The sequence below is a fragment of the Pseudorca crassidens genome, chromosome 11 (genome assembly GCF_039906515.1).
Source record: "Pseudorca crassidens isolate mPseCra1 chromosome 11, mPseCra1.hap1, whole genome shotgun sequence".
Taxonomy (NCBI): domain Eukaryota; kingdom Metazoa; phylum Chordata; class Mammalia; order Artiodactyla; family Delphinidae; genus Pseudorca; species Pseudorca crassidens.
This window is the reverse complement of record NC_090306.1, coordinates 99223100-99247509: the sequence shown is the minus strand read 5'-3', so window position 1 is coordinate 99247509 and position 24410 is coordinate 99223100. Positions and strand designations below refer to the sequence as shown.

Here is a 24410-nt window from a genome sequence, read left to right as displayed (position 1 = left end):
CCAGGTGAGCACTCGATGAACAGTTATTTGAACGATTATTTGAAATCACACAGAGCTAAGTTCAAAACCTGGTGCACATCCAGGAATTACACTGTGAAGTCTTAAGGTTGTGCGAATTCAGTGAGAGAATCTGAGGGCTGCTTTCTGGGTTGGCAGCAAGAGATTGTGCCATGACCATTGCTTTCCTTCTCCTTTGGGTCTCATTAGAATTTGTGGAAGTGCCGGGATTAGAATCCAGAAACCCTGGCAGCCAGATCTGGGCTCCGGCTGCTCCCCCGTGGCCGGCTGGGCATGCATGTGAGAGCTTGGGGGTGAAGAGGAGGCCTGGGGGGAGAGGCCTCAGGATGAGAGCCAGGTCTTGGCTACCTTGGAGCGTGACAGCGCCCTCCCAACCCCGCCCCCCCTGCTTGTGCCCCGGCCTGTCCTCCATCCTCAGGCCTCAGGACCGACCGGCCCTGCTTGATGCCTTGGACGGTGCCAGCACTGCAGGGCCTCTGCTTTGACGTCACCATGGCAGCCGCAGCTCACGCTCTCCACCGAAGGATGGGCCAACCTGAAACTCGGTGCAGGCGTCATAAGGGTAGGGCCCACCTTTCTCCTCTCCTTGGGTTCCTTCCAGACCTGGCCCAGCGCCCAACCCCTCATGCGTGCTTGGTAAGGTTTGCAGATGCCTGGCTGTCTTCCAGGGAGCCCCCTCAGCCCACCGAGAACCTCAGCTGCCAGCTGTGGAGACTCGGTTCAGGTCCCAGACGTCACCCACCCGACGTCGCAGAGCTTCACACTTCACAGAGCCCTTCTCACACAGTCGCTCCTGCCACCCTCCCCGCAGACCTGTGAGGTTGACAGTGTTTCCCCATTTCAGTTAATGAAACTGAGACTGTTGTCATCAGAGGCTTATCCACAGTCGCACAGCTAATCGGAGGCAGAGACGACCTCTGGCCCCAATTCTCTGCTTTTTCTCTCTGGTTGTTCTCTTAGGCACCTAATCGTTGAACAAAGGTTTGGGCATCTCTGCTGGGCAGGCCCTGAGCTGAGAACACAGAAATGGTGGACACACAGGCCTTGAGCCAGAGAAAGCAGCCGTTTGGAAGGGCAGTCTCCTATTAGCACAGGGGGAGGCTTCACAGAGGGGAGGGCGGAGAGCAGGCCAGGGGCCCGGCCCACCGCAGGAGGAGGATGGTGCAAGCCTCGGGCTCCAGCAGGCCTGGGGCACAAGGATCGCCCAAGGACTCGCAGCATCTGGGAAGGGAAGCCAGCTTCTGTGCTGAGGTTGGAGTGGGTCTGGCTTGAAGGAGGAGGCTGGCAGTAAAGGTGGGCAGTGAATCCGCGGGGATGGGCTGGATCAGCAGAGGTCCAGGAGGCCAGCCTTCCAGAAGGACCCTCGGCTCCTAGAAAACCGGCATTGTCTTCAGCCCCTCAGGAGCCTGGGCCACAAAGGGCAGGGCTTTGCAGGGCTGCGGTGGGTGGAGGGGGCGGGGGGCGGGGAGGAGGCCTTTGGGGGATGGAGGCCTTTGGGGGATGGAGCGTGGTGTCCAAGCAGGAGAGTGCAGCGGTGTGGCACAGTCTGCCTGCCTCTTCTGGGCTAGTCATTTTGCCTGGAGACAGGTGGGGTCCTCCCCATACACCCGCCCCCACCCCCAGCCAGCATGAGGCACTCTCTCGCTCTCTGGTCCCTATGCCACGTTTTCTTCGCCACCTGGTACCATTTAATGAGAAATGGCGTGGCATCACGTTCTCCAGCCGAGGATCTGGGAGCCTTCCAAGTGCTGAGGGAGCGTGACGCTGTCACTGCTGTCAGCTCCAGCGAGCTTGGCGTGGGGCCCTGGAACCCAGAGGCCGCCTCTGCCTCACAGCAGAGCTGACCAACCCCTAAACGGCTGCCGGCCACCCTCAGGCCCACTGCCCCCAGCCGGGGAGTAGGGGCCAGCAACATTGTCCAGGAGACAGTTTGACTGAGGGAGGTGACGGAAGACCAGTCTTTATGCCCCCGTGGTGCCCAGAATTGGCGCTTGGTGCTGTGGAGAGAGACGGGAGAGGCTGCACTTGGCTTCTTACTGATCTCCCCATCTCAGGCAGGTCACTTAGCCTCGATGTGCCTCAGTTTCCTCATCTGTAGAATGGGGTCAGGCTAATTGATGCCTTTCTTCCAGCCGGTTGTGAGGACTGAGAATCAGAAGCTGTTATCTTAAACATAAAACTCCAAGCAAATGGAAGACTTCTGGGGCTGGCCATGGTCACAGGGTGATCACGTTTGAGGCAGTTATTGAGGGTTGGCATGGACCCCTGGGCAGCAGGTCCGAGTGGGTGGGCAGCCCAAGGCTCCCGGAAGGGATGCCCTTCTGTTGGGCCTGGGAGCTGCCTGGTCCAGGCTCTCTGAGAGCACAGAGGAGGGAGTGAGACGTTTGGGCCCCCGCCGTGTGGATGAGGCATCCAGGCTGTCAGAGGGGCTGGGCTTGTTCAGGGTCACAGGTTCTTTTGTGTCCTCAGGCCACCTGGTTGTGGGCAGCCCTGGAGCCCAGGCCCAAGGAGCTCACATTCTCCGTAGGAGGCAGCCCAGACCCAAGCATTCAGGCCCGGGTCTGCCCAGGAGGCAGGGCCTCCCTGCAGAGAGGGGGCTCCGCAGCATGGCACCTGTGTCTCCACCCCTCAGCGAGCAGAGGCAGGGGCAGCCTGGCCACAGAGAGGAAGTGATGCAGTGGGAAAGGACCTGGCCTCTGAGTCCCATTGACTTGGGGTCTGCGGCCAACCTGCAGTGTGACCTGGGGTGGCTTACTTCCCATCCCTGAGCCCCACGGCCTGCTGAGGTTCTCCTGAGCTCAGAGAAACTCAAGTGCCTGACACCGCAGCTGCCGCATGCTCACCCTCCAGCCCTCCACAGACGGTGGCCCCGAGGGTTGGGTGGTTGGGTGCAGGGATGCGGTGGGCAAGGTGAGCGCAGGAGGTTCTTGAGGTCAAGGCCCCCTCACACCTGGTGCCAGGGCAGCACAAAGGGACCCTTTCCAGAAGGTGTCTGCTGACTGAAACACTGCCCCCACCCCAGCCTGCCATCCGTCAGTCTCCCCTGGGGCTATGCAGAGAATCATTGTGAAAGGACTTCTCACAGACACTTGGAGAGGCTGAGGGAGACAGTGTGGTGGGCTCTGCACATCCCAAATCTGTGAGTCCTGATTGAGTGTGACCCTATGGACGGGGGGTCCCTGACCGGCTCTGGGAGGGAGAGGGGGTGGGCAATGCCCAGGGCCCCTGGCCTGGGCAGGAGGCAGCCTTCCCTGGGGGGTTCTGGGAGCTAGCATTTGGTGGAGGCTTGGTCTGACTGCATAACAGCCCTGCCAGGCCAGGCTCAGAGGGGTTGCCCAGCACTTGGTCCTCTTCTGTGCCAGACCTGACCCTACCCCCCCAGTGTCATCGACCCCCAGATGTTGTATCGTGGGAGCGGCGGGGTGGGAGAGCTCAGGGGCCGAGGGGCTGCCTGGCTCATCCCTTTTCCTTCTGAGCTTGCTCTGTTCTTTGCAAAGTAAGAATCACAATTCCACCTCCCCCCACAGGATTGAGGCAAGGGATTCAGGTGACACGCAGGGCACAGGGCCAAGCAGGTGGTGAGCGTGCACGCTGCCGGTCCCTGGGCCTTGCCTGCTCCTCCCCAGACATCTTCCGGGGTCACTCGCACCTCTGTCCCCCTGTTCCGAGGTCTCACCGGGCCTTTCCCAAGTCTCTGGCCCTCCCTGCCACCCTTCAGTCCTGAAGTTTTCTCCCCAGCACTTCTCACCTCCTCATCCACTGTATGGTTTTACTGTTGGCGTTTTGTCTCTGTGGTTCCCTGCTGTCTCCCCAGAACCTAGAACAGTGCCTGACTCGTAGCAGGTCTCAGTAAGTACCTGGTGTCTGCACACGGAGTCGGCCTGTGCGTCACAGGGGCCAAAAGCCCCCAGGAGGCCCCGAACCAGCGGCCTTGTCCCTCCTGTGTGGTGCCCCGAATGGTGCCTGCAGAGGGATGACCGCTGGGGAGTTCCCTGCTCCTCTCCCCCCCCACCCTAGCCTCACTGCCTCTGTCCACCTTACACACCTGCAGGCCTGGCCCCAGGAGGTGGGGACTCTCTTCCCTGTGGCCGTGAGGCTAAAGGGCCAGGTCTCCTTTCTGACCTCCCATGGAGGGCCCACGTCCCCCAGCCTAGGGCCAGGCTGAGAGAACTGCCGGGGCTGCTCTGGCCAGGAACCCCTGGACTGCGTGTGTGTGCGTGTGTGTGTGTGTTTGTGTGCAGGGAGGCTGGGGGCTTGAGGCTAGACAGAGAGGGCCTGGAAGAGCCTGGGCAAGGATTTTCTAACTGCTTCATGGACAGGCATGACCTGCCCTTGTATAACGGGTTCAGGGGGAGAGGGGCCCTGGGGTCTCTCTGGCCTCACCAGGACTTTGTACTGATCTCCCTGCCTCTCCCACCCTCTCCCAGTGTCCAGAGGCCCAACATCGCATCCTTCCCACTCCCCGGTGAGGGGCCCTTTCTGGCAGTGTGCTGTATGTCAGAGCTAATACATGAGAAAGGCAAAGGGAATCACTACTCTGGGGGCTCCAACCGCTGTGACAAAATAAGACGGAGCAAGCGGGACTTCCCTGACAGTCCAGTGGTTAGGGCTCTGCGGTCTCACCGCCAAGGGCCCGGGTCCATCCAAGAAAAGAACAAAAGATGGAGCAAGAGAGCCAGCACAGCGCTCAGGACGGGCCCAGGGATGGGAAAGGCCAACAGAACCATCCACACCACGTGGCCCGTCTATGAAACACAAGACCTGGTTTCCTCTATGCACGTACACGAGAATTTAAAGGCATAAAAATCAGACTGGGATGAAAGGCTCCAAAGTGAAAACAGACTCCCTCTGGGGGCAGCAGGGAAATGCCCCTTCTTACTCATAGGCTTCTGTATTGTTTGAGGGTTTTTTCATGAGACTGTGTTCAGATATTACTCACAAAATGACAAATAAAACTAATTTTTAAGTACAGAATACACGCATCCCGGGTCTCAGAGCACTTTCACATCCAGATCTGGGGGGCTGGGTCTCTCTGCCCCTGGGGACTGCCCCCACCATGACACTGAGCTTGTCCAACAGGCAGAGTTCCCTCACTTCCCCAGTCCTGTCCTTGAGGCACGAAAGGCACAGGCCACACTTCGTAGTCGGCTGGACACAGACCCCCACCCAGGCCACCTCGAACGTGCTGGGTCATCCGTTTGCCCCTCAGAGCCCTTATTTCCCCATCTGAAATACGTACATGATGATAACACCTGTGTCAGAACCATGGGGAGGGTGTTTTGGGGGGCATTTCAGGGATACAGATCAAGGGAGACTCCCTTTTCCCTGACAGACTCAAATTAATCGTCTTTTTAAAAAAACTCATCATTGAATGAAAACTTGAGAACACGATAGATTCCATCCGAAGGGTTTTTCAGCAACAAAATCCCTCGTTTTCTGCTTCAACATGCATTGAGGTGATGATACCAAATTATTTAAAGTAAAAACTATCAAAAGAGCAAGGGAACTTTGCTTGAACCACGTTGATTTTTAGAAAGTTTAACTCTTCTCTCTTGCTCACATCTCATAGTTAAAAAGTGACGTAGAAGACAAATTTTAAAAATTAATTGACTTAAGAGCTATGTGAGAAAAAAAAAAAGAATACGTTGAGGAATAACTTTTTACTACATTGGTCTGATGGTGAAATTTCTCTTCTTAACAACTCCTAAGTCGTCCAGAGATTCGAGGCCTCCCGCTTCCCTGTTTAAGAGGCGCAAGTGAAAAGGTTTGTTCTGAGCCAGGTGCCCGCAGGCTCCATCGACACGTGTCCTGTTGTCTGCTCCGTCCTCAGCGCCTGGCTGTTCAGGCACATGGGAGGCACCCAGGAAACCTTTGTGTCAAACCTTTGAGTGTCTCCGCTTCTCCCTCAAGATGGCCTGCGCCAGGGTCCACGACCAGCAGCGCCACAACCCTCCCCCAGAGTCAGAGCAGCCACGGTGAGATGAGACAGAGGCCAGGGCAGCCCCTGCAGTGATGGCTCAAGTAAATGATCCCAGACCTGGCTCCACCCTCACCCAGGAGTAGCTTCCCCCTCCAGGCTCCCGACACCCAGCCCCCTCCACTGGGGTTAAAAGAGATGCCTGATGCAAGTCAGGGCCCTGGGGTAACAGGTAATAACAGCTTCCGTAGCGACGGCGATGGGGCGGGGCTTGGGGCGCAGTCTTCCAGCCTCGCCGCCGCCCCTCTGCCCCATAGGAGGGCCTTCCCTGCCCTGACTCCTCTCCAGCTCTGGGCTCCCCACCCCCTCACCACACACCCACTCTCACACCCACACCCACCACCCCAGACCCACTTCTCCTTTGCAGTTGCCCCACCGCCCACACCTTCCTGCCACGGAGTTGCTGGCCCGTAGGTAGGGAACGGAGAGGCAGTGGGCCAGGGCTCCCCAAGGCCGGCCAACTCAGGGTTCTGTGTGAGTCCTAGGGTCCCCGGAGCCAGAAACCTGGGGGCTGGCCTTGCTCCCCTCACTCCATGGCATCCCTCTTTCCTCCTAAACAGCTGCTGGCTCGTCCCCTGGCCCTAGGCTATGGTGCCAGCTCTGCTTACTTTGTCCAGTCTCCGACTCCACAGCAGCCGGGGAGAGGGTCCCTTCTAAGGCACAGCTCAGAGAATCTCTCCCCCACTCAGACACCTCCTGGGGCCCCTCACTGCCCCAGGCCTGCGGCTTGAGGCCTGGCCCTGCCCATCTGCAGCCTCCCCCTGAGGCAGTGGCCATGCCTGTTCCCAGAGCAAGCTTCCCCTTGCCCTTCTCTGTGCTTCTGCCCTTGCCCATCCCCTCTCTCTGCCTTGAAGGTTTCCCTCCCCCTTGAACGGCTAAAGATCTACTCCTACCCCTAAGCCCCCTCCCTGCCCCCGGGACAGTTACTCTTTCCTCTGTGCACCTCCAGCCCTGACTGCTTAGGGGTCTGGTATGGCCCACCATGAGGCTCTAAGTCCGTGCTCCATGCTGAGGCTCTCTGCCAGCCCCTGCCCCCAGGGAGGGGGCAGCATATGTCCAGGAAGGTCGAGGGGGCTTGTGTGTCTGTCTGAGACTCAGTCTGAGAGACACAGGTGAGAGACAGGTGGGTCTGCCCCAAACACCAGGGAGTAGAGACAGACAGGAGGGGCCTCGGTGAGACACAGAGGCGAGAAAGCCTGGACACACACAGCGCTGAGAAAAAGGAGTCGGGTGGGTGAGCTGCCTCCTGCCTACTGGGCCTTGGTCTGTTCGTCTGTCTGTTCATCTGTGGATCTGAGTGTCCCTCCTGCTTAGGATCTGGAGACCGAGCTGTCCCTGAACCTACCCCGTCTGTGCCCTCTACTCCAGCCAGTGGTTCCTCGCTAACCATAGTCAGGCAAATCTGACTATGACACGCCTTGCTTAAAGCCCTTCATGGCTCCCCAGTGCCTTTCCAGCCGGAGTCCCAGCTTCTCTCAGTCAAGGGCCTCTGGTCCCAGTACTCCCTGGCCTTCGTATTTAGGCCCTTGCTCACACTGGGCGCTCCCCTAGACCTCACTCCACTAGCAAACACCTTCTCATCATCTCCACAAAGCTTTCCTGTCCCCTCCGTGGTGATCATCTTCATTGATGCCGCTGCCGTGAGGCATTGTCTCCCCCATCACCACCTCCAGGGTGGGAGTCGTCTGGGGCCTGGTACAGTATGGCCACTCAGGATGTGTTTGATGAACTGAGCAGCTCTGCCTGAGAAGGACAGGAGGGCTCCCCGGAGGAGGCAGGTGGGGGGGAGATGCCTGGTGAGCATGGTCTAGGACTCTGGACCGGCCTTGGGAAGCAGGACAGAGGAGGCCACCCAGAGGTCTGTGTCCCGATTAAGGGGCCCATCCTCTGCTCCCCAAGAGCAGGCCCTGGTTTGAGCCCCAGCCTCATCTCAGTGCCCAGCAGAGGGCCCGCCCAGTGGTTGTCTGGAGGTGATGGTTGAATGGAGAAACCACAGATAGAAGGTCTAGGGTGCCGGGGCCCTGGCTAAGAGTGGCCCCACCTGGTCCCACCCCAGCAGGCAGGAGGGCGGGGTGGGTGGTGGCCCCGCCCGGTTTCCTCCCCATGGGGCAGCAGAGGCCAGACTCAGCCCCAGCGGGGTAGGCAGACAGGCATGGGCTTCGGCAGCATGAGGCGAGGGGCGAGGGGCCTGAGGGGCAGAGACATGCCGGCCACCCCGCAGTGCCTGCAGGCCCAGTGCTTCGACCCGCTGGTTCGCAGATGCGTGGCCTGCAGTCTCCTCCGGACGACAGAGCCTAGACCGGGTAAGAGTTGAGCCGCGCTGACGGACGGCACGCAGGGCGGCCCTGAAAGGGGAGGGAGGGTTCTGCCGGGAGGACCCCGCCCTACCAGAGTCGCAGGCATGACCCCCACCTGTCCCAGGACGTCGGGGGGCATCGCGTTAACGGGCGAGGAGGGGGGCCTGTGGGCTGGGGCCTGGATGGCGACCAGCCATCGCCGCGTGGCCCTCACGGCCCCCTCTCTCCCCCTCCCCCTGCCCCGCCCCGTCCGGCTGTCCCTCCCCTCCGCGGCCCAGCCTCGCCTCCCTCCGACCCTCCCCCTCCCCGCTCGCCTCTCCCCTCTGCCCCGTGCTCTGCCTGCCCGTCCCCTCCAGCAGGTGGCCCGAGCAGTCTGGCGCCCGGGACGGCGCTGCAGCCGCAGGAGTCGGTGGGCCCGGGGGCCACGGCCGAGGCCGCGCTGCCGCTCCCGGCGCTGCTCTTCGGCGCCCCCGCGCTGCTGGGCCTGGCGCTGGCCCTGGTCCTGCTGGGCCTGGTGAGCTGGAGGCGCCGACGGCGGCGGCCCGGCGCGGCGGCCGCCCCAGAGGCCCTGGAGGCCCCGGACAGAGACCAGGATGGTAAGTTCCGTGTCTAGGGGAACCGAGAGCGCTGGGGGCCGTCGGAGGGGAGACATGGCCCTTGAGGGGCAGGGGCAGGGGCAGGGTAAAGGCGTGGGGGAGGTCTGAAGCAGAGGCAGGGCTTTAGGGGGTGATGCAGACAGAGGGGACGAAGAGTGCGCTCTGAGGGTCTCAGGCTGAGCAGGGAGAAATAATCCTGTCCCAGACCCTGGTCCAGGCGAGGGACACAGCTCTGGCGTCCCAGACTTGTGTGAGGAAGAGACACAAGGCTGGGGAGCCCGGTCGAGGGAGGGGGTCTGTCCTGCCCTCTCTCTGGACAGCCAGACTGGTTCCCACCCCTCCTCGCCCTCTCCCATTTTGCCAGCGCTCTCAGCACTTCCTGTCCTGAGGGCCGATCATGTGCCACCCTCCCCAGTCCCGCCAGTGGGGCTTCATCAACTGACTTCTCTCTCATAAGTCAGAGGGCTGTTCCTCCAGGGAGGCTTCTGGAACAGGGATGGGGGAAGGCTGTGACCCAATCCTGACCCTGCATTCCCCTGCCACCTCCCCAGAGCCCCTGGACGGTGACAACGTCCTCTCCCTGGGAACCCTGGATGCCACAGCTCCCATCTGGCTTCCGCCCAGTGAAGACCCAGCTACCACCCCACCTGCCCACAGCGTACCTGTGCCAGCCACAGAGCTGGGTTCCACTGAGCTGGTGACCACTAAGACGGCCGGCCCGGAGCAACCATAGCGACGGAGGGGGCAGGAGGTGGTCCCTGCCCTCCCTGCGGGCCATCAGCCAGGGGCTTAGAGATTGAATTCGGTTCTTCACCCCAGTTCTCACCCATCCCTTTTCTGGGAACCATGCTGCTCCCCGGCTAACCCTGCAGAACCACAGGCACCGCAGACCACAGGGTTCAGACTGCATGGCATCGTATGGCATGTTAGCATTTGGCTTAAAATCATACCATCTATGGCAGCCCTCAAAGGTCGTGGCTGAGCTCTGTGCTTTCGAGTGGTTGGGGTACTCTGACTAGGAGGTTTTTTTAAGCATGGGGAAGCCACCAGAAACCAGAATGAATCTAGGAAAATTATCGAGTGGGAGGATGCTTAATTTGTAGCTGGGTGTTGTATTTTTTTAATACTTGCTCTCAGAGCTGTCCTGCTTTTAAACTGATACAAATGGAAGCAATGGGTAACCAACTGACCTGTTTTCTTTGGGATTTAGTACAAGATGATTTTAAGAAATAGCCTGAATTGTGCTGATTCTTTGGTATCTGTATCCTAGGGTTACCCCTGAGCTTGGCCCAATCTGCTAGGACCTATGATGCCATTTTCACCCTGGTGGCAGCTTGCAGAGCCCCAGGCTGTAGCCCTCCCTTCCCTTGGGAGGAAGCCCTCTCTTCCCTTGGGAGGAAGTCTACAGCCTCTGGAGCTGGACTGCAGATTCACACTGAAGGCACACTGACAGGCATCTCCATCAGAGACCACCTGGAATCCCAGCTGCCTCCAGGGCACACTGGGCTGTACACAGGGCAGGGCCCAGGACTTGCAAGAGGCTCCTTGTTAGGAGGCCAGGGCAGGCCTCTGGCCTTGAACCAGCTGGACCTGATGTTCCTTGAGTGTCCTTCTCTTTGTGGCCTGTCCTCCCCAAGTGCTTGGGTCACTTGGCCACTCTGTGCCAGCCCCCTATGGTCACCCACCATCCCAGTGGAACTGTTCCTCTGACAGTGGTGCCCCTTGCTCTGGGGCCTGGAGCTGAGACCATCTCTTCCAGTTCTGGACCATCCTGTGCACTCAGTCAGCCACTGACTTTCCTGCCGACCCTCCTACACAGGGACACAGGGTTAGAACCTCCTGACCTGGACTCCACCCTGGACAGTGTCCTTGGAATTTGTCACAGCTTAGCACCCTGGGAAGGCATGATGGACTGGGAATCAGCAGATGGGATTCTGAGTACCATTTTGCCCCACTTGTAGGTTCTTGACCATGTTCCTTTTTTTTTTTTCCTTTGCCAAGCTGCGCAGCTTATGAGATCTTAGTTCCCTGACCAGGGATTGAACCCAGGCCTTCGGCAGTGAGAGCTAGGAGTCCTAACCACTGGACCGCCAGGGAATTCCCATCTTGACCGTGTTCTGTTCCATGCATCAGTTGCTTTCTGCCCATCAAAGCTGCCCAGCAGACACCTGCCTTTCCTGCCCACCCCTTTCCCGGCTCAGAAGATAGTCAGCGGCCAGCAGTAGTTGGAGCCCCAGAACCTGGACTACTACATCTAAGCCTCTTCCTCTCCCTCCCAAACCCATCTCAGATGCCCCTTCCCCACCCCCAGGCCACCAGGTGGCTGAGGTGAGGTCAGTGTGCGGGCACAGGCAGGAGGGTGGGGAGCAGGCCCAGAACGGGCCCAGCTTTCCACTTCCCTCCATCTCAGGGTTGGGGGGTGTCTGAGCTGTTCTCGGCCATCCGTCTCATGCCACCTTTTCTACCACAGCCAGGGGGTGGACCCTGGAGGCGAAACAAGTGGGTGAACACCCCTGGGGTCCAGACATGCAAACCTCTGGCACCACCGTGTCCCCAGTGAACCCCTAGTCCAGTCTCAGTTTCCTTTTCTGAAAAATGGTGGTGGGGGGTTGGACGCAAAGTTTTCCTCATGGCCTGTGGCCCTCCAAGTAGGACTGGGAAGGCAACGTGGAGGATCCTCACTCCCCCACCCCCATTTTACAGATAAGGAAACTGAGTCTCTTTCCCAGAAGGAGAGTCATTGCTTTAAAAAGGCCTTGACCTTTTTCAAGACCCCTGTTGGTCAAATTGCTTTCCTGAAAATCTGGACCCGTTCATGTCCGTGAGCAGGGATGATATGGCGCATTTTGCAGGTAGGGAAGAAGAGGCCCAGAGAGGTGAAGGGATCTGGCCCAAGATACAATAAGCAGCGGTGGAGCTGGGCTCCACCCGGGCGCCTACCTGTCCAGAAATTCCCTGGCCCAGGTGCTCTCCTGGGGAGCAGCAGACTCCAGGCGTTGATCCCAGGCTTTACTCCTTGTTTCTATCACTACTCGAAGATTTCCCTCCCCAGCTGGTCTCTTTCTGCAGTAAGAGGGATCCACGATAGACTGGGAGAGCTGCTTGTTGGGATGGGAACTGAGGGAAGTAGCCCGCCTCCCACTAGCCTGTTTCTGGACAGTTTTTCCTGATGGAGGGTCAGGTGTCCCGGAGGTCCCCAGGGCCCCACCGGGGGGGGGGGGGGGGCGGGGTTGGCTGAAGTCTCAGTTCCTCCTGGGGCTTCCTGCAGGCATGTCTCACTTCCTGCCCTGGCAGCCCTAGCTCCCGCCTCAGGTTGGGGGTGGGGAGGCCCAGCTGGTGAGGCCAGGGAGGAAGGACCTGACCCCTAACCTCCCTCTGTCTCGGCAAGGATGGCCCCCTTGCCTTTAGACGCTGTGGCATCTCTTTGGGCCTATCTCCCATATTCAAAACAGAGCCTGGGGACCAACCAGTTGTCCAGGATTAAAGAGGTCATGTGGAAAGTATGGTCTCCACCTCAGAAGTGCCTCTACTTCCTTCCTTCCCTGGAATGAAGACACCTTTCTGCCCAGGGCCCCCAACCCTTAGAAATTCCCTCTGGGAAGTGAGTTTCCCAGTGAGTTTCAGAGCCTGAGGCTCTGGTCTCAGGAGTTACCACTCCCATCGCTCATCTATTTACTGCACCGTTGATCACACCAGATGCCAGCACGCCTGCTTTGTGCCAGGACCATTCTGGTCAGTGCCAGGAGGTCAGCCTCAGACCCTGCCATTAGGTCCTATTCCAGTGGGAGAGACAGAGCGGGACACAATGACAGGACAGGGTGATCCCTGCCAGAGCCAGGGAATGCCCCAAGCGCGGGAGTGACTAATTTTATATATATATATATATATATATATATATATATATATATATATATATATATATATATATATTTATTTATTTATTTATTTATCTTTGGCTGAGTTGGGTCTTCGTTGCTGCACGCAGGCTTTCTCTAGTTGTGGCGAGCAGGGCTACTCTTCCTTGTGGTGCGCGGGCTTCTCATTGCGATGGCTTCTCTTGTTGTGGAGCACGGGCTCTAGGTGCGCGGGCTTCAGCACATGGGCTCAGTAGTTGTGGCTCACGGGCTCTAGAGCGCAGGCTGAGTAGTTGTGGTGCAGGGGCTTAGTTGCTCTGCGTCATGTGGGATGTTCCCGGACCAGGGCTCAAACCCGTGTCCTCTGCAGGGAGATTCTTAACCACTGCGCCACTGGGGAAGTCCCGGGGAGGGTGTGTGTGTGTGTGTGTGTGTGTGTGTGTGTGTGTGTGTGTGTGTGACTAATTTAACATTTAGAGTGCTTTGGAGAGTAGGAGGTATGCCCTGAGTTCTGTGGAATTTTCCTGCTGGAACAGAGCAGAGAAAGGGCATTCTTGGCCCAAGGAACTGTGTGCAAAGGTGCAGAGAAGAGGGGGCAGGAGGAGGGGCTGGAGACTTGGGCAGTGTGGCCCCTGAGTGCCAGGTGAGGCTGTCAGAACCTTCCCTGTGGCCATTCTGCCCCCATGGCACACAGGGGCACCCACTTCAGGGAACCCAGTGCTCCTCCAGCCCCATCATTTGGTCTCACCCTTTCTGTCACCTCTGAGAAGCCACCAGACCCCTCTGGCCCTTCTCTGGGCACAAGGTGGGAGCTCACTCCCATTTGCTCTATTGTTGGTGGCTCAGGCCAAATTCTCCGTCACCCAGAACGGAAATTTGACCTCTCTCCAATCTGAGCCAGCTCCCCAGCTGCCTGATCCTGACCTGGGGGTGGGGAAGGGGGGGTTGGGGGGTAGGAACCACTGCCCAAGGTCACATGGAGAGTCGAGGAGAGGAGAAGCCAGGAGGACACCCATGCCAGTGTTCCAGCCCATGCTCTTTCCAGGGACTCTGCAGGTGTCCCGGGGCCCAGCGGGCCTCTGAGCATCTCCTCACTCCCCTGAGCTGCAGAGACTCTGAGGACCAGCCCCGGGCGTCCTGCATGGATCTAGGACGGTGCCAGCGACTCCAGGGCAGGTGAAAGTCTATCTCGGCAGCTCCTGCGGTCAGCGAGACCGGTGGCACTTCAGAAGGCGGGGCTGTGGGACGGAGTGGGTGGGGCCAGGGCTAGAGGCGCGGCGAGGGCGGGGTCAAGAGAGGTGGGGCTGAGGAACCCCGAGCCTCCAGGTAACAGGAAAGGGGCGGGGTCAGGAGCATGTGGAAGGGGTGGGTTCAAGGCCCACCCGCAGGGAAAAAGGGAGGCCACGGATGAGCGGAGGCTACCAACTGTAGCCTCTCTAAACTCTGGACCACCGCGCTCACGCGGGGTCCCCATCCTCAAGCGAGGCCCGAGGACCGCGGCCCGAGCCAGGAGGGGTCCAAATGCAGGGCATGGCCCCGACTCTGGGGAGAGGTGGCCTCCCCCACTCCGTCCCTCGCCCTCCGGCTCCGGGCTCGGAGCTGACCTCGGAGGTGTGTCCCAGGAATGGGCAGGCTAGTGGGTCAGGGAGCACCTGTCCCGGGTGGAGGCGCTGTACGGCCTCTGCCGAGCACCGTCCTCTCTGGGTCTGTTCCCGTGCTATGGTCTTGGTGGGCAGCTCCGGATTTGCACCTTCACTGGGTGATGCGGAATTAAGAAGGGAAGCTGAGCTCCAGTTCCCAGCACCACCACCCCGAACCCCTGCTCCCTCGCAACCTCAGGAGCCCGGGGGTACCCTCCCTCCCACAGGCAGCTGGAGCCTGAGTCACGAGCTGCCTCTCATGGAAACAAAGGAGCCTCAGGCCCTCCCCTCCAGACCCCGCTCCCGGTACTGGCTTCGCATCTGCACTAGCAGGGAGTACGTAGTCCCCTAGAATCTCTGCTTCTTGCGTAACCCTCCACCGTGGACAAAACAAAAGCAGGGTGGGCTTGGGAATGAGGCCTTTGAGGCTTGTGGACGACACCCACAGTGGCCATCACAATCTTCTCAGCACCGCTGTGGTGGGGGCTCCCAAAAGGCTGCATGTTCCTGGATGTTTTTCATCCAGGGACCCATTGGCTTCTTCCTGCAGCCCTGCCAAAGAGGAGCTAGCAGCCCATCTTGCAGATGAGAAAACTGAGGCCTAGAAAGGTCGACTGGTCTTACTAGAGCAGGAATTCTAACCCACAATAGTCTGGTTCCAAAATGAAGAATAAACAGGAGCTCTCAGTGTGAGGGGCTGGAAAGGCCTTCCAGGAAGAAACAACCTGTTGGAAGGCCTGGGGGCTTATGGAGGAGCTGTCGTGTCAGGCGTTAGTCAGGCACTGGGTGTGCTGCTACTGGGGGTAGGAACACCTGCCTGGCCTCTGGGCTGGGGTCCTCCAGCTGCTCTCTCTGTTTGTACTAAACTGGCCAGAAGGTAGGTTTGGGGCTCACAGGGCAGGTTCCAGGCCATACCCCAGCCCTTCCAGGCTGTGTGCCGGTCACAGCAAGTCATTTCTTCTCCCTGGGTCTTGGGTTTCTCTCTAGGAGGGCTGGGCAGACTGGTGACCTACCACCTAAAATCAGGACACTGAGGCCCAGGACAGGTTTTCCTTAATGTCCACAACCTCTCCTCTCAGGACCCTGAGCCAGAGCTGGACACCAGGCGAGAACTCAACAGTGAGGGAAGAACACATATGCAGAGGCATATCCACACTGACACACACATGTGCGGGGAAGGCTCTCATAGCTGTGCCAGCACCAGACATGCACACTCTCACTCACATTCGTGAGCACACTCAGACACCTGCACACTCCAGCTTTCGGAGCTGGGGGTGGGGCGGGTTCCCTTCATGAACAGAGACACGGCTCCTCTGCCCGCCACATGGGGCTCACTGCAGATGCCAGGGGTTATTTTAAGCCTGGATCAATGGATGATTTTTGGTGACACAGGCTTGGGGACGGCGGGCAGTGGAGATGAGGGGCTGGTGCTCTGGTGCCTTGCTTTGGAGAGAGACCCCAGGGTCCAGGGAGGGCAGCCTGGGCAAAGGGATCCCCCCTTAGCTGGACTGCTCCCTCTCTAGATCCCCTTGCCCAGCACATGGCTGGGCACCTGGGGGACAGTGTCAGCTGAATGAATGGCCAGACCCCAGGGCTCAGCCAGTTAGCTGTGGTCTGTCTTTGCATTTGCCCTCTCCTGCTTCCCCCACTGCAAGGCTATGTGTTCACATGGAGAGGGCATGGAGCGCCTGGCACAGACCTGGTAGACGTGGGCATCTGTTGTTCCTGGCTGACCACTGAACAAGACTGAGATGGGGACGATGGATGTGGGGAGGAGTTGGAGGTTGGACATCAATCCCTTGGGGGCACAGTGGAGGGGGCAGCTGAAAGCCAGCTCCTTCATTGGATAAATGGATATATATATATATCTCCTGACTGCAGTCAACTTGGGGTGGAAGCTGAGCAGAGCACCCAATGATGCCAGGACAGTGGGAGCAAGAGAGGGGCCCAGGGAGGAAAGCATTGGAAGACTTGTTCTGGGCCCAGTAGGGTGATCCTACCTGGGAAGAAGCCACAGTCCCAGGGGGCAGCGACAAGCCTCTTTAAACCTAGTGCCCAGCAATAGGGTGGGAAAGTGGGGAGAAGCAGTCACCTTCCAAGACCCAGTAACACAGAGGACTGCTTGGCAGCGTGTGACGGGGGCACTGATACAGACTGGACAGTTTGTGCCGTGGTTCCCATGTCTAGGAACACCAGCTAAGGGAGCAGAAAAGGATGCACCAGAAAATACAGTTATAATATATAAATAAACAGAATAATAATCTGAAAGTTTGACAGCAAAAAGCAAACTAAAAACCAGTTACAAAACAGTATGTAAAGCCTCAGTTGTCCCTGGTGATGGGATTAAGGCAATTTCATTTTATCCCTTTGCTCATCTAGTTTCTTTTTTCTCTAAAATGGTAATAAAGTCTTTTAATGGGGTAGGGTCCTCCGGGCTGGGCGTGTTTGTGGGGGGAGGGGGGAGGAGCAGGCTGTCTCTGGCCAGGGCACAAGGAATCACCCTGATGGGGGAGGGCATTATAGGGAGGTCACCTGCCTTCCCGTTTTAGCCCTGAAATTAGCCTGTCAGCCCCTCATCTCATCAGCAGAAAACCTGATCCTCCTTTAAATGTAAATCCTTCTCCCTCTTCCTCCCTCCACCTCCTCCATTTTTATAAGCTGATCCCAGTTGCTGAGTGAAGAGAGGATGCAAGGGGGAGCAGGAAGGGCCCTAGGAGCCCAAATTCTTTATCTGAAACTAGAGACTAGAGTCACTTCATTCATTCAGCAAATACGGCAGAGGCCTGCCCTGTGTGGGAACATCGGGGAAGTGGTCCATGCAGCCCTTGCCCTCCTGACGCTCCCATCTAGACAGTGGGAGGCCCCGTATTGATCCCTGACCCCAGAACGGGCAGTTTTTGATGTTAAAATGAGAAACAGGCAGAGAAAAGCAAAGCACCTGGGATCGGGTCATATTCTCCAATTAAAACTAACTTCAAAAACACAGCCGAGGGCTTCCCTGGTGGCGCAGTGGTTGAGAGTCCGCCTGCCGATGCAGGGGACACGGGTTCGTGCCCCGGTCCGGGAAGATCCCACATGCCGCGGACCGGCTGGGCCCGTGAGCCATGGCCGCTGGGCCTGTGCGTCCGGAGCCTGTGCTCCGCAACGGGAGAGGCCACAACGGTGAGAGGCCCGCGTACCGCAAAATAAAAAAAAATAAAAATAAAAAAAACACAGCCGAGTAGTGCTCCGAGTAGGTTCCATACCTGCCCTTCACCCTCTTCCCCCGGGCTTGAGAAAGGACCTGAGCATCCTGTGGGGACCAGGGCAAAGGATCTGCCCATGGCTCTGCCCCCAGGCGACGCCCTGCTGTCCTCATACAAGGCAGGGGCTAAACCAATCTCCTCCCTTTCACACCTGGGGTGGCGGAGAGATCCCAGGAGGGCGCCAACCAGGCCAGGTCCATCGCCCATAGGCGTGGGGTCACCCCAGGACTCCAGCCCGGTGACTGAGAAGTTCTTGGACCAGGGTGTGCGCCCCGGGGTTAAAGCTCCTCCCTAGGTGGCGCGGAGGGGACCCATACTTGGCCCTCTGCTGCGGCTCTGCTGGGAGTTTCCTTCCCACTTAACATTCCCTGCCTCAAGTCACACCTGTCTCGATCGGAACCGATGGAGGAGACGGGAAGGAAGGCGGGTGGGCAGCAGCGACTCTCTGGGGCTGCTGGGTCCCTTCAGTCCCCGCACCTGTGAACCGAAGCGCTCCCGCGGCGGGCGTAATGTCCGAAGTAACAGTTCCGAGAGCCTTGAGCTGAACCTTCTGGAGCGCCAGTTCCGGGGAATGTTTGGGGGAGGCCTTCGGGGAGGGTCCCTGGTGGGGCACCCAGGCTGTGCGGGCCCTGCCGCGCCCCCTCCCTCCCGTCGCCTCGACCGCACTCCTCCCTCGGCTCTGCTTCCCTCCCGCCTGCCCCCCTTCCCCCCGCTGTCTCCCTCCCCCGCCCGCCCGAGGCCGCGCGGAGCCGGAGCCGCCGCCAGAGCGCGGGCAGCGCGGAGCGGGCGGCGGGAAGGCAGCCGTGTCCGGCGGCCCGCCGCCCCCGCTAGGCCCCAGACCCGCACACCCGCCGGGCCGGGGAGAGGCCGGGACCGAGCGCAGGCGAGGACCCGCCGCCCTGCCCGGGAGGAGTCCCAGGGCGCGGACTGGCTGCCTCGGGTCCGAGGTGAGGCTCGGCGCAGGACGCGCCCGCCGGAGGCGCGGCCCCGCGAGCCCACCCGGGTCTGGGGTCCTCTCAGGAGGCTGACGACCGAGGAGGTATCCGCCGGGAGCCAGCGCTAGGACGGCAGGGCGGGCTTGATCCCTGCGGGCGCGGGCGAGCGGGCCCGGAGCGCGGCGGGAGGGAGCCGCGGCGCGCCGCCATGCGCCGGGTGCTGTAGCCGAAGGCGCGGGCCCGATGGAGCGGGCCTGGGCGCAGGGGCTGCGCGGAGGCCGCGGCCCGCCGGCGCTCGGTCTCGCGCTCGGGCTGGCTCTGCTGCTGGCGCGGCCGCCGTCGGGCAGCGCGGGGTCCCCCGAGGCGCAGGAGCCGGCGGCGCCCGGCACGGCGGCCCCGGCCGGGGGCGACCGCTGCCGCGGCTACTACGACGTGATGGGGCAGTGGGACCCGCCCTTCAACTGCAGCTCGGGCGCCTACAACTTCTGCTGCGGCACGTGCGGCTACCGCTTCTGCTGCCACGACGGACCGCGGCGCCTTGACCAGAGCCGCTGCTCCAACTACGACACGCCGGCCTGGGTTCAGACTGGCCGGCCTCCCGCGCGTGCCCGCGACGCCACGGTGCCCCGGGACCCGGGCCGCGAACGCAGCCACACGGTCGTCTACGCGGTGTGCGGCGTCGCCGCCCTGTTCGTGCTGGCCGGCATCGGGGCGCGCCTGGGCCTGGAGAGGGCGCACATACCGCGCGCGCGGCGCACCGTGACCAGGTGAGAGCGCGCCGGCCGGGGCCGGGGTCCAGGATCCCCTCCCAGCCCAGGGACGGGTGGCCTGCCAGGTGGGCGCCCCCTCGCGATCCCTCATCCTTCCCGCCCTTCTCCGAAACTCTGGTCCTCTCAGCAGCCCCCTCCTCCAGGTTTTCCCTCCCTGCTCTGTCTCCAGGTCTCTCTCGCCCCCCACCCCCACTTCACGGAGGGAGACAGCTGATACCGCTCTGTCTCCCCTTGACCTTCCGGCGGGAGCTGGGTGCTGGGCCGCCTTCCCCCGAGGCTCCCGCCTCCTCCGGAGTGGGCGGGGAAGGCAGGTCGCTCGACCGAGGGCACAAGATCCGCGCCTAGGGGAGGGGACCTGGGGCCCCCGAGCCCCACTAGCGCAGGGTGGAGGCGTGGGTCCCCGGGGAAGGGACACTTTCTATAGCTCTCTTGGCTCTCTCCCCACTTTTCCCTCCCTCCTCCCCTCCCACCCCGCATAGTTGTGACTCAGGCCTGACCTTATTTCCCTAGGATTTTTAAAAGGCCTCCCCACTCACCCCACTCAGTGCCCCCAGGCAGGGTCAGGGTATCCCCCTGTGTAGAAGCGGACCTGAAGTGTGTATGTGGCGGGGTACAGATTCGTTTTTGGTGAGGCCTGGACAGGTGTTAGCTGAGTTCTGAGTTTCATGTGACGTGGGGGCCACAGGACCCAGGTTCTCTTCCTCAGCTGGGATGGGGCTCTGGGATTCTGTGTCCTGACCCTGGAAGCCTCACCTGCCCCCGACACACTCACGCCCCCCCTGCCCCCGACACACTCACATGCCCCCAGCCACCCCCATCCTGGGCCCTGCACCCTCCTCACTTGCTCACCCAGGTCCCCGCTCCCTTGGCTGTGTGGGCTGCTGACATGTGTAAGACAGTCAGGCTGGTACTTAGAAGTGACAGTGGAGAGAGGCCCCCATGCCTGGGTGGGCTAGGTGTGGACGCTTCCCCACTCCTAGACCTCAAGGGCAAGAGGGCTTTCTTGGCACTCCACGGCATCCCTTGTCCCCCAGACCACTTAGGCCACCAGCTCCCAGACAGCTGTAGGGCAGAGCTGGGCCTGGAACCCTGGCCTCAGCTACTGTGCTGCATCCGTGATGTGCAATGTGGTGGCTCTCAGCCTGGGTCCTGGATGCTTCAGAAGCACGGCCTGGGCTTCCTGAGCTTGGAGCCTCATGCTGGGGGAGGGGGAGAGGACAGGGCCTGTTCTTGACCAGAGTGGGGCAGCAGGAACTGAGGGCCATGATGGTGTAGAGGGGGTGGCTGGGGCAGCCTAGTGACTCGTTCACTGGAACCCACTTCATCCTCAGGGGACCGGGAAACAATTCTAGTAATGCTTCAGGAAGAGCTGGACCACCCCTGATGTGCTGTGTGGCCCGGGCCAGTGCCTTCCTCTCTCTGGGCTTTAGGGTCCTGTGTGCCCTGACTCCTGCTTCTTATCTGGGGAGACCTGGAGCCTAACTTGAGTTCGTGTGTGGCTATGCTCTGAACCCCTGCCCTCCCCTCAAGTCTCACCCTTAATTCTGCCGTGTTGAGGTTGGTGGTCAGGGAAGGCTTCTCAGAGGGTTTGGTGAGGAGTCGGAGTCTGTCTTTGGAGAAAGTTTTTGCAAAGGTTCAGAGGCATGAAAATTGCTCAGGTGTTTGGGAGGGCTGGTTGGTGACTGCTTGCTCGGAGATGAGACCACAGGTGTGGGCAGCTGAGGAGTGGGCAGGGCATGAAGGTCAACTCAGGCAGGCACTAGGAGACTTTCAGACCCTGCCACATTGCAGCCAAACTGCGCCCACCCCAGGTGTCCCACCTCCAGTGTGCTTCTTCATGAATCAGTCATTTGAGGCCCCAGCTCCAGGAGGGAGAGACCAAGCTAGGAGAAAATCATGGGTTCCGTGCTCTGAAGGCAGCTGGGCTGAAGGCTGGGTCTGGCTGTCTGTGGGGAAGGCTCAGTCGGATTCCGTCACAGCTGGGTGGGGGCTGGGTGTCCTGGTAGCCAGGGAGGCGGCTGCCCAAGGTCACACAGCCTTTGGTGCGGGGCTGCCACTGCAGGATCTCCTGGTTCCTCCTTCCCCTCATTTGTCTGTCCTCCGTGCTTGTGCTGGCAGCTCTGTCCCAGAACCCAGCAGAAGCCCCTGCTGCAGGAGGGGCGTTAGGTAGGCAGGTAGAAAAGGCTTCCTGGTAGAGGAAGGGTTTTGGTGGGGTTTGAAAAATGAGTAGGAGTTTTCCCGGAGGAGATGGAGGAAAGTAACTGATGCCAGAGGGAATGGCACAAACAAAGTCCAAGAGCCTGATACACTCACAGAGCTTGTGTTGGGAGAGGAGGCTCAACATGGAGGGTCTGGGGGAGTGGACTCCAGAAAGGGGAGGAGGGGAGCCTTTGGAAAATAAGGTGGCCCTGGTTACATGTGACCCCATTGGTTTCCTGACCTACTCTGAGAACTGGCCATGTGGAGGCTACAGGTCATGCCTGGGAGGGGAAACTGGATGTATGAGGTCAATCACAGGAGAGAAGGGGTGCCAGAGGGGTTGAAAGAGCTGCCCAGGGCCACACAGTGAGAAGCGATGGCTGGGGCTGGCCTTTGATAGACCAGACCTGGCTGATGGGGAAGCAGGAGGCATGGAGGGCTGCTTGTCACCACTCTTTCCCCACAGGACACTGACAGAACTTCTGAAGCAGCCTGGCCCCCAGGAGCCACTGCCTCCACCTCTGGACCCACCTCTGGGTAGCTGTGTCCAGGTGCAGATGGGCGATGGCCTCCCCCGGGGCTCCCTCCACAGGAGCACAGGTGAGTAGACTAGCGGGAGGGTGTTTGCTGATCTACAGCACAGAGCCGCCCTTGTCTGAGGAGGGCCTGGGAGCAGGGGAAGGGGTGTGCTGAGGCTGTGAGCTGTTTCCCAAATAGAAGTGAGCCGCCTGCCTCTGCAGGTGTGTGAGTGGGCAGTGGGCAAGCTAGTCAGCTCCTCTTGTTGGCCAGGGTCCCTCGACGGGTCCTGCAACGTCCAGCCTCAGGGACTCTGTGAGGAAGGTTCTAGATTCGGGGATCCCCAGCTCAGGCTCTGGGGTCTGCCTGGTTCTAGGCTCTGGCTCAGTGCCCTGGGGTCCGACTGGCCCACGGCTGTGGCCTCCTGTGGGCCTCTTCCTTCAGGCTGGTGCCTCCCTCTTGGACTCCTGCTGGTGAAGCAGGCTTGACAGCATCTCCCCTCCCCCCAGTATGGGTTCCAATCCTCAAATATTCTCTTCATCTCTGGGAGAAGCAGGTCCTGGGCCTCAGTGCCAGGCTCAAACGTTACGTGCTGGCAAGTCTTTTGTTAGATGAGCACCGGCTCAGGGCTGGCCACTGTTACTCACGTTATTCTGAGCCAGGCCCTGTCCTAGGCACTGGAGAGTCTGTCTTCAAGAGTCAGGTTCTGCTCTCAGGCTCCAAGGCGTAAGTTCATAAGTCATCTCACAAGCTCTCATTGAATCGTAGCTGGGGAGTGGGCTGCGAAGAGGTGGTAGTGCAGGGGCAGGGTGACCTCCGGTCAGCGGGCCGAGTCTCATCTCCTCCCTCCCCCATCCAGACAAGAAACGCCCCATCAACGTGCCCCTGGCTTCGGCGACAGCGGGCCCCCCGCGCGCCCCGCGGCTGCAGGGCGGCGGCAGCCTGACGAGGCAGCCGGACTACGCCAAGTACGCCACCCTAAAGGCAGCCGCGCTCAAGGCCGCAGGTGAGTGGCCAGGTTTGTGCCCGGAGCGCCGGGCCCACCGCACCCGGGGTGTCCAAGCTCCAAGACTGCAGGGCTCGGGGTCCCAGTTCGAGTTCTAAAGTTCCCAGCTTCCGCATCGCGCCTACGCCAATCGGCTGCCACGCCTCGGCCGTACCCCCCACCCCCACCCCGATCAGGCCGCCTGTCTGGGACGCCGTCGCCGAATCCGGAGCCGCGGGCCTAGGAAGCCCTAGTCTCCAGCGGCCTTTTCCCGTCCTACCCCCTCCCCGGTGGGGCTGAGACCCAGGCCCCTGCGGACTGTCCCAGCCGGGAAGCTCTGAGGCCCCGCCCCCGGAGGCTGACCACGCCCCCGACCCACGCCCATCTGTCCCCGCAGAGGCCTCCCCGCGGGACTTCTACCAGCGTTTTCCCGCGACTGAAGCTCCCCCGCCGACCCTCCCGGCGCGAGCCCGGAGGCCCCCCGAGGACTTGCCTGCACTTCTCGACGCCTGCCCCTGGGCCCCGCCGGGCTACGTGCCCCCCGCCGGCCCCACCCCATCGGGCCACTACAAGGCCTGGACGGACGGCCGCCCGGCCCAGCCCGCCCCCCGCGGCCACCTGGCGGCTCATGCCTCCTCAGCGCCCCGGAGGCCCGGCGACGCACCCCGGCGCCAGTTCAGCGTGGAGAAGCTGCCCGAGGCCTTCAGCCCGCAGCCCCCTGGCCTTTATGGCCGCGCCAGCCGCGGACCCAGGCACCTGAGCACCAACAGCAAAGCCGAGGTCACCGTGTGAAGAAGAGGCCGCTCGTTCTGAGGCACTGCACTGCCAGGAGCCCTCTTCTGCCTGGGGGACTCGCCGTGGGCTTGATCGGGGGGCCCAGGCTACCGGAAGGAGGGGTGCTGGCCATGAAGGCCAGCCCTTCTGCCTGCCCACTGGACTAGGAGCCTCGGAGCCTGCAGGGCTCCTGGGCCCACTTGGGTAAAGCCAGTGGTTCTGTCCTAGGGGCCTTAGGGCCCGGTTCCTTGTGTAAATAAACCCTTTTCTGTGACTCCCAACCCTGAGAATAAAGGAGCCCCAGCTTGGCTCTGCGAGGCACTGATGGCGGAGGCACTGGTCATTGACGGGACAGACGGCAGTGCCGGCAGAGGGCACAGCATGTGCAAGAGCAGAGGACTGCTCCTGAAAGCTGGTGGGCAAAGGTTCTGGGAGCCAGGGAGAAGTAGCCGGAGAGGGTGGTCAGGGCTGAATGCCAGGCTTAATGTCCACACCAGTAGGAGCCACGGGAGAGGGCGCAGTTAGGCCCCAGCCATCTTGAGGCTGGGCACAGGGGAGAGGGCTGGTGGGCTCCCGAGGGTCCATGCCCCTTAATGGAGGTGAG

General features: G+C 60.5%; 2 protein-coding genes across 2 annotated transcripts; both read left to right on the top strand.

Moving 5' to 3' along the window:
* Positions 1-8072: 8072 nt before the first annotated feature.
* TNFRSF13C (TNF receptor superfamily member 13C) lies at positions 8073-10120 on the top strand. Its single transcript, XM_067698252.1, has 3 exons — positions 8073-8298; positions 8571-8888; positions 9440-10120. The coding sequence occupies exons 1-3, from the start codon at positions 8148-8150 to the stop codon at positions 9619-9621; spliced, it is 651 nt and encodes a 216-aa protein (XP_067554353.1). The 5' UTR covers positions 8073-8147; the 3' UTR covers positions 9622-10120.
* A 7644-nt stretch (positions 10121-17764) lies between these two features.
* Positions 17765-24131, top strand: SHISA8 (shisa family member 8). The gene is made up of 4 exons (XM_067698251.1): positions 17765-19329; positions 21998-22131; positions 22907-23053; positions 23430-24131. Exons 1-4 carry the CDS (start codon positions 18806-18808, stop codon positions 23822-23824), a joined length of 1200 nt encoding a protein of 399 aa, XP_067554352.1. The 5' UTR covers positions 17765-18805; the 3' UTR covers positions 23825-24131.
* The last annotated feature ends 279 nt before the right edge of the window (positions 24132-24410 follow it).

Coding starts and splice junctions, on each gene's coding strand:
- TNFRSF13C (XM_067698252.1), top strand. CDS start 8,148: ATGGGCTTCGGCAGCATGAGGCGAGGGGCGAGGGGCCTGAGGGGCAGA. Junction 8,299..8,570: donor GACGACAGAGCCTAGACCGG/GTAAGAGTTGAG, acceptor TCCGCGGCCCAG/CCTCGCCTCCCTCCGACCCT. Junction 8,889..9,439: donor CCCGGACAGAGACCAGGATG/GTAAGTTCCGTG, acceptor CCACCTCCCCAG/AGCCCCTGGACGGTGACAAC.
- SHISA8 (XM_067698251.1), top strand. CDS start 18,806: ATGGAGCGGGCCTGGGCGCAGGGGCTGCGCGGAGGCCGCGGCCCGCCG. Junction 19,330..21,997: donor GCGCGGCGCACCGTGACCAG/GTGAGAGCGCGC, acceptor CTTTCCCCACAG/GACACTGACAGAACTTCTGA. Junction 23,054..23,429: donor AGCCGCGCTCAAGGCCGCAG/GTGAGTGGCCAG, acceptor CTGTCCCCGCAG/AGGCCTCCCCGCGGGACTTC.